This window comes from Hyaena hyaena, unplaced genomic scaffold (genome assembly GCF_003009895.1).
Source record: "Hyaena hyaena isolate Hyena2069 unplaced genomic scaffold, ASM300989v1 scaffold_1444, whole genome shotgun sequence".
Lineage (NCBI taxonomy): Eukaryota > Metazoa > Chordata > Mammalia > Carnivora > Hyaenidae > Hyaena > Hyaena hyaena.
Window position 1 is genome coordinate 208,725 of NW_024082073.1, and position 13,476 is coordinate 222,200.

Here is a 13,476-nt window from a genome sequence, read left to right on the forward strand (position 1 = left end):
TGATAGAAGGTCACTTAACTAGACATGTTTGTGTTCCCATAATTTCATAATCATCAACCTTAAACTTCACTCCCAACACTGCCTGATGACCCAGCAACATGATTGTGTTCAGCTCAGTCTCCCTGGATGACTTTTTTTCTACTTTTCTCCAAACACATCCACCAACTCCAACTCCCTCTTTCTCCACAGATAATCTTTCATTTTACTTCACAGAAAAATTCAAAGACATTGTATATGAAATCATGTAAGATAGCCTCACATCTGTGTGTGTGTGTGTGTGTGTGCATTTGTCTTCAAACTACAGTTTCTAAAAGTTTATTCCTTCCACATTTAAACAATGAAAATGTGCTCAAGTATTTTCTGGTCTAAATTACACAGAAACAATGATCTTCTCTCATTGATAGCTAGGTAAGTACTTTTCTACACCACTTCCATTCTTCTCATCTCCTGGGCCGACTGAGCAACCCAGGCACCCCAAATAATTTTATTTCTGATTCTAGTTTAATTTCTCTAAACTTACTATTTACTAAATAAATGATGTTTAAAGCATTGCACACAAGGTCCTGTTTGAAAAGGGACCTTTGTAATTTTTAAGCCACGGCTCTCCCTACCCCACCTCTGTTTTCCCTTCTATTTATATTCTATTAAAGTACAGTTTAGTTAATAAGTGTCTAAAATCATAAAGTGAGTGAGTGAAGAATAACACACACACATACATACACACACACAAAATGCTAGGCAAAGTTTACACAAGGTCACATCATTGCTACTTCTTAAGAACCCAGATTTTAGAGTCAAGTATCAGGTTTGCATTTGATCTGATCTGAAAAAACCGTGCCTGATTTGATTTGATCTGAAAAAACAGTTTTTTCACTACTCCAAACAAGTTATTTGATGTCTTTAAAGTGCTTGTTTCCTCACAGAATTGTTGTGGGCATTACATGAGAAACATCCTTAGCTCAGCGTTAACCTATCAATAGTGACCATTATTATAAGGTAATTGTTATTACAAACTCTTGCAAATATACACGGATGCCAGAAAACCACACAGTAACAGAAAATTTCAAATCACACAGAAAACAGAGTTGGAGTCCGCTCTTCCAGATCCAAGCTCTCAGACCATGTGGTCTTGGATGTTGGGTTGTGTCCTGAAGACAGCTCGAGTCCTACTTGTTCCAACCTGCCCCATTCATCCACCCTCGGGCCACCCCCTGAGATAGTTTATATCCGGCACCCAGTCCTGCACACTGTATTTCATGGGGAAAACCGGATTGAGCCCACCCCTGTCTTTTCCTAGCATCTCCTTGCCCCTCCTCTTGTTCCCCACTAAGTCCTTCCGTTAGCTGTCCCAGGGTCCCAACCTGAGCTCTCCACTTGCTTCCCCAACACTCACCGAACCCAGACCTCTGGTGAGGACCAAGGATGCACAGAAATGGCAGCTTGAGGCAACCAATCCTCTTATTCCTCTTCCTGGACTTCAGAGGGGACACTCAAAACTAGTGGGTCCCTGAGAGACCATGGCCATACACCCAGTCGGTGAGCTGTGGACTGCACAGGAAGCACTTCCCAGGAGACTAGCTCCTGAGACTCAGAGGTCCTGAAGGCCGGGGTGGTCTGTCCCTGCAGACTCCTGTCTTCTAGGACAGGCAGTATCCTGAGCCAGCAGAGCCCCCTGGGGCTTGTGAAATGGCAAGCCAGTCTCTGCCACTGTGCATGTGCATGCGTGTGTGTGTGTGTGTGTGTGTGTGTGTGTGTGTGTGTGTGAGACAGAGAGAGAGAGAGAGGAAGAGAGAGGGTGGGGGGACTTGCATGTCTCTAAGTTACTCTGTTTACATTATAAGCATCCAATCAGTTGTGTAAGTATATGTAAGGATCATTTTAGTATGAAAATGCAAATAGACCTGTGGGAGGAGGGGTACCGATTCTGGTTTCTGATTCAAGCCTAAAAAGAGAATGTCTTCGATATCACAGATCAGCCCTATCGATCAAATGTTAGAACGGTCATGTAAAACTCCTTACACACATGCTGGCCAGCCCTAACAACTGACATTTTAAAATATTTTTAGAACCACGTTCTTCTTCTGTCACTACTCTTCAGCCCCTGGTCACCTCTGTGACTGGACCCTCCTCATTGATCTAAAGATCTCAGTTCCACCCCGCTGATTCATCCTCTGCTCTCAAGCCATAATAATCTTGCTGAAATAGAAATATGATCACCATTCTTGCCAAGCTGATAAAGCCATTAGTATAAAAGAAATCCCAATTAGCATCACATACAAGATGGAGCGATTCCAGGCCCTTGACTTCCTCCTCTGCAGCGACACCTCCCACCACTCATCTCTCAAACACCCTAAATTCCATACTAATCTATTTGGAGTTCCAAATACACATTAAAATGTTGCAAGCACTATCCCTTTGCATATGGTGTTCTTTCTTTCTAGAATACCCTTCCTATTTTGTGCCTGGGTGGCTCAGTCGGTTAAGCGTCGTGACTTTGGCTCAGGTTGTGATCTCGCGGTTTATGGGCTTGAGCCCCAGGGCAGGCCCTGTGCTGACAGCTCAGAGCCTGGAGCCTGCTTCAGATTCTGTGTCTCCCTCTCTCTCTGCCCTTTTCCTGCTAGTGCTCCATCTCTCTCTCTCTCTGTCAAAAATAAATAAACATCAAAAAATTAGAATACCCTTCCTATTCTTTTCTGTCGGACTCAGCTTAGCGTCGTGACTTTGGCTCAGGTTGTGATCTCGCGGTTTATGGGCTCGAGCCCCAGGGCAGGCCCTGTGCTGACAGCTCAGAGCCTGGAGCCTGCTTCAGATTCTGTGTCTCCCTCTCTCTCTGCCCTTTTCCTGCTAGTGCTCCATCTCTCTCTCTCTCTGTCAAAAATAAATAAACATCAAAAAATTAGAATACCCTTCCTATTCTTTTCTGTCGGACTCAGCTTAAAATTTAGCATCACCAACCCAGCAATAGCACTGCTAGGAATTTACCCAAGGGATACAGAAATGCTGAGGCATAGGAGCACATGTACCCCAATGTTCATAGCAGCACTCTCAACAATAGCCAAAACACGGAAAGAGCCTAAGTGTCCATCAATGGACGAATGGATCAAGAAGATGTGGTTTATCTATACCGTGGAATGCTACATGGCAATGAGAAAGAATGAAATCTGGCCATGTGTAGCAACATGGATGGACCTTGAGGGTGTTATGCTGAGCGAAATAAGTCAGGCAGAGAAGGACAAATATCATATATTTGCACGTTTAGGAGGATTAGGAGGAACTTAACTGAGGACCATGGGGGAGAAAAAGGGGGGAAATGGTGGGGGAAAGGGAGAGAGGCAAACCATGAAAGACTCTTGAATACTGAGAAACAAACTGAGGACTGATGGATGTGGGGGGGAGGGGGGAGATGGGCATGGAGGAGGGCACTTCTGGGGATGAGCACTGGGTGTTATATGGAAACCAACTTGACAATAAACTATTTGTAAAAAAAAAAATTTAGCATCACCATTTGGAAAATAACCCCTACCCCATCACTCCCCCCTGACTTTACGCCTGCCTTAGCACTAATCACACTATGTTACAATTATCTCTTTAGCTCTTTGTTTCTGCTTCTAGAAGACAAGTTTCTGGATGATAAGGATCTTACTCTTGATGCTCATTATCAGTTTTCTATGGTTGTTCACAAAGTAGGGATTCAACTATGTTCTCAATTATTAGTAGTAAAAGCAATATAATTAGCATCTATTTTATGACATTTATTTTATAGCATTTTATACATTGAAGTTACTATTATAATACCAGTTAGAAACTAATTTTACATTGCTCAATGCATCTTGGAAAGGCTTGAAATGTATACTTGTATTTTTTACAAATATCACCCCTCCTTAATTACCTATCTCTTCACAAACTCTTCATGGTCACTGTCTTCCTAAGGATATAACATAATATAGAGAAGAAAAGAGATAGGACTAACATGAAACATGAAACTTACATGAAAATCTCTCCTTTATTTTAACATTTCTATAGTCTTACTTTAGTTTAAACCCCTACCTTATCCCAGTTTCTTTTTCAGAAAAATTTACATCCCATGACAAGCATGATAAGTAGAGAGGAAATAAAGAATTATGGCATCTAATTGCTGTCCTTGATTTACTCTTGTCCTTGGGGAAGTGCTTGCCATGTTTTCTATAAATGCCCTCATTTATTCATATAGCACATTTTAGGAAACAGTTGTTATTCTGAGTAGAGTTAATGGTGCCCAGACACAGTATGGGTATCATGACTTATATGTGGAGCCTAGGGCATTTTAGTGCTGATAGCCCTGTGTACACAGGGAACCCCAAGGTCAGATGACAAAGCATCACAAAGACAAAGTATTCGGGTTATAAATATTAACAAGAATGGTGATTTCATAATATGTTCACAGGGGCACCTGTGTGGCTGAGTTGGCTAAGTAGTTAAGCATCTGACTCTTGATGTCGGCTCAGGTCACGATCTCATGGTTTGTAAGTTGGAGCCCCATGTCTCTCTCTCTCTCTGCCCCTCCCCCACTCAAAATAAATAACCAAACTTTTAAAAAACTATGTTCACAAAATTTATGATACTCCTCTCTTCAAGGGATAGAGCTTAATCCCTCTCCAACTGAGTATGGGTTGGACTTAGTGATTCATCTCTAACAAATGGCATATGGTGGATGTATGCCTTCTGAGAGTAGGCTGTGGAAGACATTGAAGATTCCTTTTTTGCTATCTCTCCTGAATTGCCCACTCTGGGAGAAGCCCGACTTGGAGACATGAGGACCCTCAAACAACCTGCATTCCGTTTTTTGCTAACACACAGCGCTACCTAGTGATCGTCTCAGAAATAGCTCTTCCAGCATCAGCCAAGCCTTCCAACATCTGCAACCCCAGCAAAATCCGTACTGCAACCAGTAAGACACCCAAGACAGAAGCTTCTAGGCAGGCCACTCGTGAGTTCTTGACATACAGAGACTGTGATGATCAATGTTTATTGTTGACTTTTGAAGTAACTTCTTACACAGTATAGATAACTGATATGAAAAGGAACACAGGTTATCCTACATAGTCCTCCCTACGGATAAGGAATTGAAAGTCAGGACATTGTAACTGCTGTTACTAACCACTGGACTACTTAAAGATAATCCACTACACTTACATTTAAATTATCCCCCTTTGAAACTTACCTCAACAGGGGAGGTCACCAGTAGTGTGAAATACAGTAAGCACCGGGTGTGATGTGATATCTGTAAAAAGATTGCAAGATCACTTTTTTTACACAACAAACATTTATTTATGATAAGAATAATATATCGGGCTCAGGAAACCAGGCATTGTGCTACAGAAATAAGTATCAGTATTTCACTTAAGGACATAATCTACTAAGGTCAACAACAGGTTTGTAAAAATGAAATTTCAATACAGAATGAAACTCATAGGAAAACCCTAGATGCATGGAACTGCGCCAAGCACTAATACCACAGTCCGGGGATAAGAAAAGATCTTGAGGAACAAGTGAACTTAATATGAGTCTTGAGGATGGAAAAAGGTTAAAGGAAAACAGAAAAAAGACACTTCAGGCCAAAAGACCAGTATGTACAAAAGATTAGAGGTGTGGCAGGATACAATGTGGTCTGGAACATGGGTGTCACTTAGCAGACCCGGGGACATTTTGGGGCATGTGTGTTACTTAGCAGACTCGGGTACATTTGCTAAAGTGCTGAGAAATGAAACTAGCCTAGGGTGCAGGCAACCAATCCTGCACACATTCAGTACAGATATACTGAGTCTCTGCTGGGAACAAGGCACTCTGCTGCCTGCCGGGAGATGCAATACCTCTCCTCACCACAAATTCAGTCCACTGAGGAAGAATATATTCTTTAAATAATCAACAGATTATGTATGTAAACATAATCACTACCTTTGGTAACTGTTATGAAAATCTGTAGGATGTTATAAAAGTCAATTAACAGAGGTATCTGATCAGACCTGGGGATGATAAGAAAAGATTCTGGAAGAAAAGTATTTTAAAGAGGATGTCAATATTAACTAAAAGCTAATAAAATAGATAATATTTACTGGGTTCTGCTATATGTCAATTACAGGGCCAAATCCTTTAGAAACATTATCAAATTTAGTCCTTCCTCCCTCTCAGTCTCCATATTACAGATAAGAACAATGATACACAGAAAGTTTATCCAGTTGCTCAGCTGCTAAGTGGAGAATTTCCTACCTTAAATAGTCTGGCTCCTGAACCCTACTTCTGCTTCACATTACACCACATTATCTCCAGTAGGCTAAGGAAAAAGGGAGAACATTCCAGATACAGAGAAAAGTATACACAAAGCCTCTTAGGCAAGAAGGAGGAAGATGTGAATACAAGCTCCTTAGAAGCAAGTATTTTGTTTTCAGTTGGGCTCATATACTTAAATAATATTGAACAGGAGTTGAACAAGTTATGGGCAGTAAAGCTTTTTACAGTAAGTAAATAAATAGCCCGTTCAAGAAACCATCTTGAAAGATGACGTTCAGCTTAGTGGGCACATCCCTTGCCCCAACTTCCCATTCTCGGGTATGCATTCATCCAGCCACCACCTGCTGGTAACGTCTCCAGGGCAGCATGGAGGAGGTAGTGGGTAGAAAGGCTTGAGCCCAAGCACTGATTGCTGGCTGCAGTGTACAACTCCAGCAGGCCCACTGGATGAATCAAGAAGTGCATTTAAGCATCCAGGCTCCAGGCTCCTAGTGTGTGCATGGAGATCTTCCCAGCTCACAAGGTTTGAAAAACGATTTGTGATGCTATATGTAAGGCACTTGGCACACTGTTTGGCACGTTACATGACAATCACTTTTAAATTTTTTATTTTATTCTAGTAACTGTGTAACAGGGACTATGGATGCAGATATGGCCAAGGCATTTTTTTTTCGTTTTTACTGTCCTCAGGGAAATCACAGATTCATGGGGCAGCAGGCAATTCCAGGACAGAGTGATGAGGTAATATGACCTTAAAAGGCACAGGGAGCTGTGAGGATACAGAGGATGCTGACCTAATTCAAAAAGAGAGCAAGCTGGTAAAGAATTTTATGTTAGAATTATGTTTTTAGGGGGAAACAGGCAAATCATGGGATTAGAAACATACTAGTCAGAGAGAACATTGTTTCAAATGTGCAGTAGCAAAGGAGAACCTGGTGAGAGTAGAGAAACATCTGGATGTGAGTGAGACTTAGAGATAACGTGGAGATCACAAGAATTTGGAAAGGGCAGCAAAAACTTGCCCTTTGTGTTCTGGAACTTGGATCTTATTCTCAAGGCTATGGGATGAAGGGGATCATGGGAGGTTTTGCTTGGGAGATGACAGAATAAAATCGATGTATTGGAAAGTCCACCCTGGCTGTCATATGGACTTGCTGGTGGAATGGAGTAAGATGCATTGGAATGAAGCTTTAGAGGCAGCACACTTAGTCAGAACTTTCACCAGAGTCCAGGCAGAGATGATGAGGAGCTAGGCGGGCTGAGAAGACACAAGAATGAATTAAATAATGGCACCTCCAGAGTCTGGGTGAAGCTAGGGAGGTGCCGAGGATGCAAATTTTAAGGCTGAATTCACTCTTAAGGTCTTAAGTGTTCTCTTAATTTTTCCACCCTAGGCACTTCTATGGGACTCAAGGTATTCTTGCCAGTTCAGCAGGAAAGGAATTAAGTATTTTCTTGACTGATTTGTCCCTGTCTGCAGTTTAAAGGGAGGCAGGACCAGGAACCAAGTCCCAGAGGTCACTCCCTTGGGATTTTCCAAGAGCAATAAATGATCCTAGGCTCATTCTGCATTTTATGCAGTGGGAGTCTCCCCTCTGTTGAGGGAATGGATGGAGGTGACCGAGCTAGGTGGCGCAGCTAACAGTTTGGGCCATTTCCTGTGAACTTGGACACAGACATATAGCAGTTAACGATAATCACTTACATTGCGAGAAGCCATTCCTGTGTCTGTGGACTGGCCACGTGAGCTGGAGGTAAAAGAAGTGACTATTTGAGAGTGTACCTTTTTTGACTACCCTTCCCCATGATCTTCATTCTCTGAATCTGCATTTTCCCTCTGCTCTGCTTGCAGTAATTTCTGCCTACCTCTAGTCTCAGCCTCCTCTTGCTGCTTCTAAGAAAAATAATCACACCTGTACCATGCTCTCTGAGCCTCCCACAGTGATATTTTAGATGATCTCATTCTAGTTTGCTGCTCACAGGAGACAGCACGATAAGGACACCAGCAGTCCACCCCAAGGCAAGGAGACAGTCTCTTAATAGGGTCTATTTGAAGAGAGTGCTCTGATCTTTTAACCGTAGGTGGAACTTCAGATCTGAGCTGTGCCTGAGTGGGTAGTCTGGGGAAAGGGAGCTCTCGATAGATCCCGGAAGCTACGGATTCTATGGTTGCTCCTCAAATCTTACCCTCTGTGGGTGGCTAAACCTGACTTTGACTTATCAATATCCTGTCTATGAAGTCCAGGCTCATGCCCACAGCTTCTTCCATTTTAAAAGCATGAGACACTATATGAGATGTGTTATTTTGTTCAGCAAGTCAGTCTTTTTAAGTAAAGAGAATGGTCTGGTTTTCAACATTAAATAATATTAGGAAGATAATATGAAGTAAAGAACAAGTGTATTATGTACTGTTCTATACACACCTCTTTTCTTTGGTAAATGTAATTCCCTATTCTTTGCCATGCCAGTTTATGGTGTTAATGAATATTTCAAGTGATGGTAATCAATATCAGACTTACCAGTTTATTTTAAACAGTCCAAGGGCAACTATAGATAGGTCATTGGCCTGAAGCTAGCCCAAGAGAATGTTAGATTACTGTGGATTAGAAAGGATATTGGGAAAACTCCTCTAAAGGTGGAAGATATATGGCCTCCTGGGTGGCTTAGTCAATTAAACTTCCTACTTTGGCTCAGATCATGATCTCACAGTTGGTGAGTTAAACTCTGCATCATGCCCTGTGCTGACAACTCAGATCCCAGAGCCTGCTTCAGATTCTGTCTCCCTCTCTCATTGCCCCTCCATGCTCCCCTCTCTGTCTCTCTATCAAAAATAAAAAAAAAATTTAAGTTTTTTTTAAATATGGAAGATATAAATCAAATAACTTTTAATGGAAGCTTGCATTGTTTAGTGCTGTGTTTAATAACAACAAACAACTTCATCATATTATTGTCATATATTTTACAATAGCAAAATAATATATTTTTCCATAGAATGGAAAACTGAAGCTATCAAGACAAAACAGAAAATAAAATAAAATCACCTATTAGTTTACTACACAGATAAAACAATAATTATTGTCATGTTTAATTTTCTCAAGGTTCTTCTTTCTGATCATGTTTCTTTAAAAAAATGAAGTCTGAATGTATTAATAAAGAAAATTCTGAGATAGAAACAATGTTTTTGAATAATCTAGGCGAGAGTCCCATTCTAAGTTTCAGAGAAGTACATCCTGTGCTGTCACCAGCTACATCCATTCTCAGGTAGCAACATCCCCATCTGTCATGATAGTGTTCATAATTTAATGTAATCTTTCACTATTGAAACTTCAAAGCAAAGGATATCTGCGATCAATGTTTAATAATTTATTTACCAAACACAAAACCCTATACTGGCATCGTGGTTCTATAAATTATACCCTGATATGCAGGATTCTATTTTACAGGCTTTGAACTCTTTTCCCTTTTATGAACATGTAGCTATCTCTATACGTATTGCAGGTCAGTAATAGATGTTTAGTTGATCAATAGATCAATAGTTGATTAAGTAAATATGCGTGCCAGATAACAGCAGGATTATGGTTTAACTAGTTCAATTGGGGAAAAATTTTTCATTTTTATTTGTTTTTTAATAGTCTTTACAAAAATTTTTAATTTTCTTCCATTTCTTAAAATGTTTAGTCAGAGAATACAGATTATTATTACAAGTTTTAAAATTTCGTATGACCATCATTTTTCATTTATGACGTTGTGTGAGAAAACAGTACCAGGCTCAGGATTTTCCTCAGAAGCATCTTTATGAAATTCTTTGACCTCACTTTGAATTTTTAGAATCTTTCTCCTCAGTGTAGAATACTACACACAATTAGGTCTGCATAGGAGGGAACTTACTAACAGACATTTTACATAGCAGATGTCTGAGCCCAGTGCCTAATAAATATATGCTAGGTGATTGTGACAGGCTAGCTCTCAAACTTTCTTTGTCCTTACAGACAAGTGATGAAGTTTCCATACCATAATTCAGGCATGGTTGATCCCAACGACTCCACTGTCAACTATGATATGTTTGTCCTCATTGGCATCCCTGGCCTGAGGGAGCTGCACATGTGGATCTCCATCCCCTTCTGCCTGATGTACCTGGTGGCTGTGTCAGGAAATGTTATCCTGATCTGTGTGGTGGCAGCGGAGCACAGTCTTCATGAGCCAATGTACCTCTTCCTCTCCATGTTGGCTTTTTGGGATCTGATTCTATCCACATCCACAGTACCCAAAGCCCTGAGCATCTTCTGGTTTGATAATGTGGATATCTCTTTGGGTGGTTGTATAACCCAGCTCTTCTGTATGCATTTTGCCTTTGTAGTGGAATCAGGTATTCTCTTAGCCATGGCTTTTGATCGCTATGTGGCCATCTGCTACCCACTGAGATACACCACCATTCTTAGCCATGGTGTCATAGGCAAAATAGGGGGGCTTGTAGTGCTCAGGAGTTTTGCAACTGTGTTCCCCATTATCTTCCTAGTGAAGCGCCTGCCCTTCTGCCGGACAAACATCATTGCCCACACGTTCTGTGAACACATGGGGCTGGCAAAGTTGGCTTGTGCTGATATCACCATCAACATTTGGTATGGGATCTCTGTGCCATTACTCAGTGTTATGCTAGATATGGCGACGATAGTCATCTCCTATGGGCTCATTCTCCGGGTGGTCTTCAGGCTGCCATCCCATGATGCGCGGATGAAAACACTCAGCACCTGTGGTTCCCATGTCTGTGTCATCCTCATGTTCTACCTTCCAGGGATTTTCACCGTCATTGCTCAGCGCTTTGGCCGAAAAATCCCCAAGCATGTCCACATCCTGTTGGCCAATCTCTATGTTCTCATTCCCCCCATGATGAATCCAATTATCTATGGAGTAAAGACCAAACAGATTCGCGAAAGGGTGACCCTTGCGTTTTCTTCAAAAAGGAAGTGTTGCTGTGGATGACTGGGTCTCGTTGAGGTTTTTCAGTGGTGAAGAGGAAGGATCTTATTTAAAAAGAGGACAGATAAGGGGCACCTGGGTGGCTCAGTCGGTTAAGCATCCGACTTCGGCTCAGGTCATGATCTCACGGTTCGTGGGTTCAAGCCCCGCGTCGGGCTCTGTGCTGACAGCTAGCTCAGAGCCTGGAGCCTGTTTCAGATTCTGTGTCTCCCTCTCTCTCTCTGACCCTCCCCTGCTCATGCTATCTCTCTCTCAAAAATAAAACATTTTAAAAGAAAAAAAAAAAAGAGGACAGATAAGTTGTCATTTAGGATAGGCTTTACTTGTTATAGAATTAGTTCTTTTTCACTCAGTAGGGATGACCCAAACTGTATGAGTCCCTTATTTCAAAGGTAAATAGGTTCTTGAAAACCTGTGTATTCATAAGCATAAAACTACTATTTTAAATGTCTATAGGGTTCTTCACTATTTAACAGAAACATTTCTATTTCTATCAAACAAAATTAAGATTCATAGAATACATCTCTATGTGTCCTCTCCAACAGCACTGTGAAATACAAATTAGAGTGAATAAGGGCGCCTGGGTCATTCAGTCAGTTAAGCATTTGACTTCGGCTCAGGTCATGATCTCATGGTGGTTCCTGAGTTCAAGCCCCACATTGGGCTCTCTGCTGTCAGCCCAGAGCCTGCTTCAGGTCCTCTGTCTCCCTCTCTCTCTCTACCCCTCCCCCACTCTCAAACTCTCACTCTCTCAAAAATAAACATTTGGAAAAATTACAGTGAACACCAGAATTGTACATAAATAAGGGAAATGTAAAGGTCCTCCCTTCTATCTCATTTTATTCACAAAAGACACCTTCACAATCTCATAATACAAATGGGAATATTTGATGACAGTAGATAGCATCATCTGAAACAAAGGAAGTATTCACTGCTGTGAGTATGTGATTTGGGAGGAAAAACAAAGGACAAAGCAATAAGTGTTTGGAAACATGAACTGCCTTGAATGCTGGGTGTCCTGTGTGAGTCTCCTAATCTGCACTCATGCAACCCTTTTTTTAGACTCCTTAACATGTCTCTCACAGGGTTGGGGTATGAAAAGCCAAAGAGAAATTGGGTACCAGAGCACTTTAGAAATTATAAAATGCTATACAAATGTGTTGTGTCACTGTCGTTAAGGGCATTATGTTCCCTGGTTTGAGCTTTCACCCTGCTTATGGTCAAAGGTTAAAAACAAAACAAAGCAAAAATCCCATCCTTTGTCTACAGCAAAGTCTTTCTATCTCCTGCAAAGTCTTTCTATCTCCTGCCTCCCTTCTTTCCCCAGCAAGATGAATCTAGACACCTGGAGGTGTCCTCTCAAAGCTTTTCCCTATCAGAGGCTCGCCACCCACTTCTGATGGGGGCGGGGCAGGAGGGTTGACGACAGACACTATTCAGCTACTCAGGCTGCACTGCCCCTACTCCAGGCAGTGTGGGTGGCTTTGTACTTCCTCCAGAAGCCCCTACAGGAATTTTCAAGGAAATTCTACTTTGCTCCAGAACCACGGAACTTCCTTCTCAGCTGTCTTCTCAGATTCCTGGCGTATTGAGGATATAGAGAAAATATTTTTGTTTTTCCCGAGTTGGGTTTTTTGAAGAACTTTTGCCAAAACCTTGGCATCCTGGGCTAAGAGGAAGTCTTGGGAAGTTATTTTACGATACTGTGATAACTACAGATAGTGAGAAAGCTCCAGAGAGATTTAGCGAATTCCAGAAGTACAAAAATGTGGCTGGATTTAGAGCTGAAGATAAGTGTCTCATCTTGTCCCTGGAGAGATTTATTCCTCATCAGTCTCCCAGGAAACTTTCCCCAAAAGAAGGGGGAAACAAGGGGAAAAAAATAGTCTCTCTGACTTCTACAAGCAGAGAAAATACATTTTCCTTTCATGTTTGATTTTGCACATACAGGACATTTGTATGCACAGGACATGTGACCTAGCCTTCATCTTAAAGCCCTCTTGATAAGAATCAGATATGGGGAACCACACAGTTATTTGCTTTTTAAGTGGATAATGATCTTCTTTCCCTGATCGAGAACACTTTGTGTGTGCATTCAGGACAAGGTTGAGAACATGAGTATTTACTCTGGGATGGCTCAGCCAGTTAAGTGCCAGACTTCGGCTCAGGTCATGATCTCATGGTTCTTGAGTTTGAGCCCTGTGTCAGGCTCTGTGCTGATAGCTCAGAGAC

The 13,476-nt window shown here is 41.6% G+C and overlaps 1 protein-coding gene across 1 annotated transcript; it reads left to right on the forward strand.

Annotated features, from left to right (window-relative positions):
* The first annotated feature begins 10,290 nt into the window (after window positions 1-10,290).
* LOC120225580 (olfactory receptor 52B2-like) lies at window positions 10,291-11,247 on the forward strand. The gene has a single exon (XM_039223763.1). It carries the CDS (start codon window positions 10,291-10,293, stop codon window positions 11,245-11,247), a length of 957 nt encoding a protein of 318 aa, XP_039079694.1.
* The last annotated feature ends 2,229 nt before the right edge of the window (window positions 11,248-13,476 follow it).

Bases quoted from the DNA above. Each gene is read 5' to 3' on its own strand.
- LOC120225580 (XM_039223763.1), top strand. From the start codon at position 10,291: ATGGTTGATCCCAACGACTCCACTGTCAACTATGATATGTTTGTCCTC.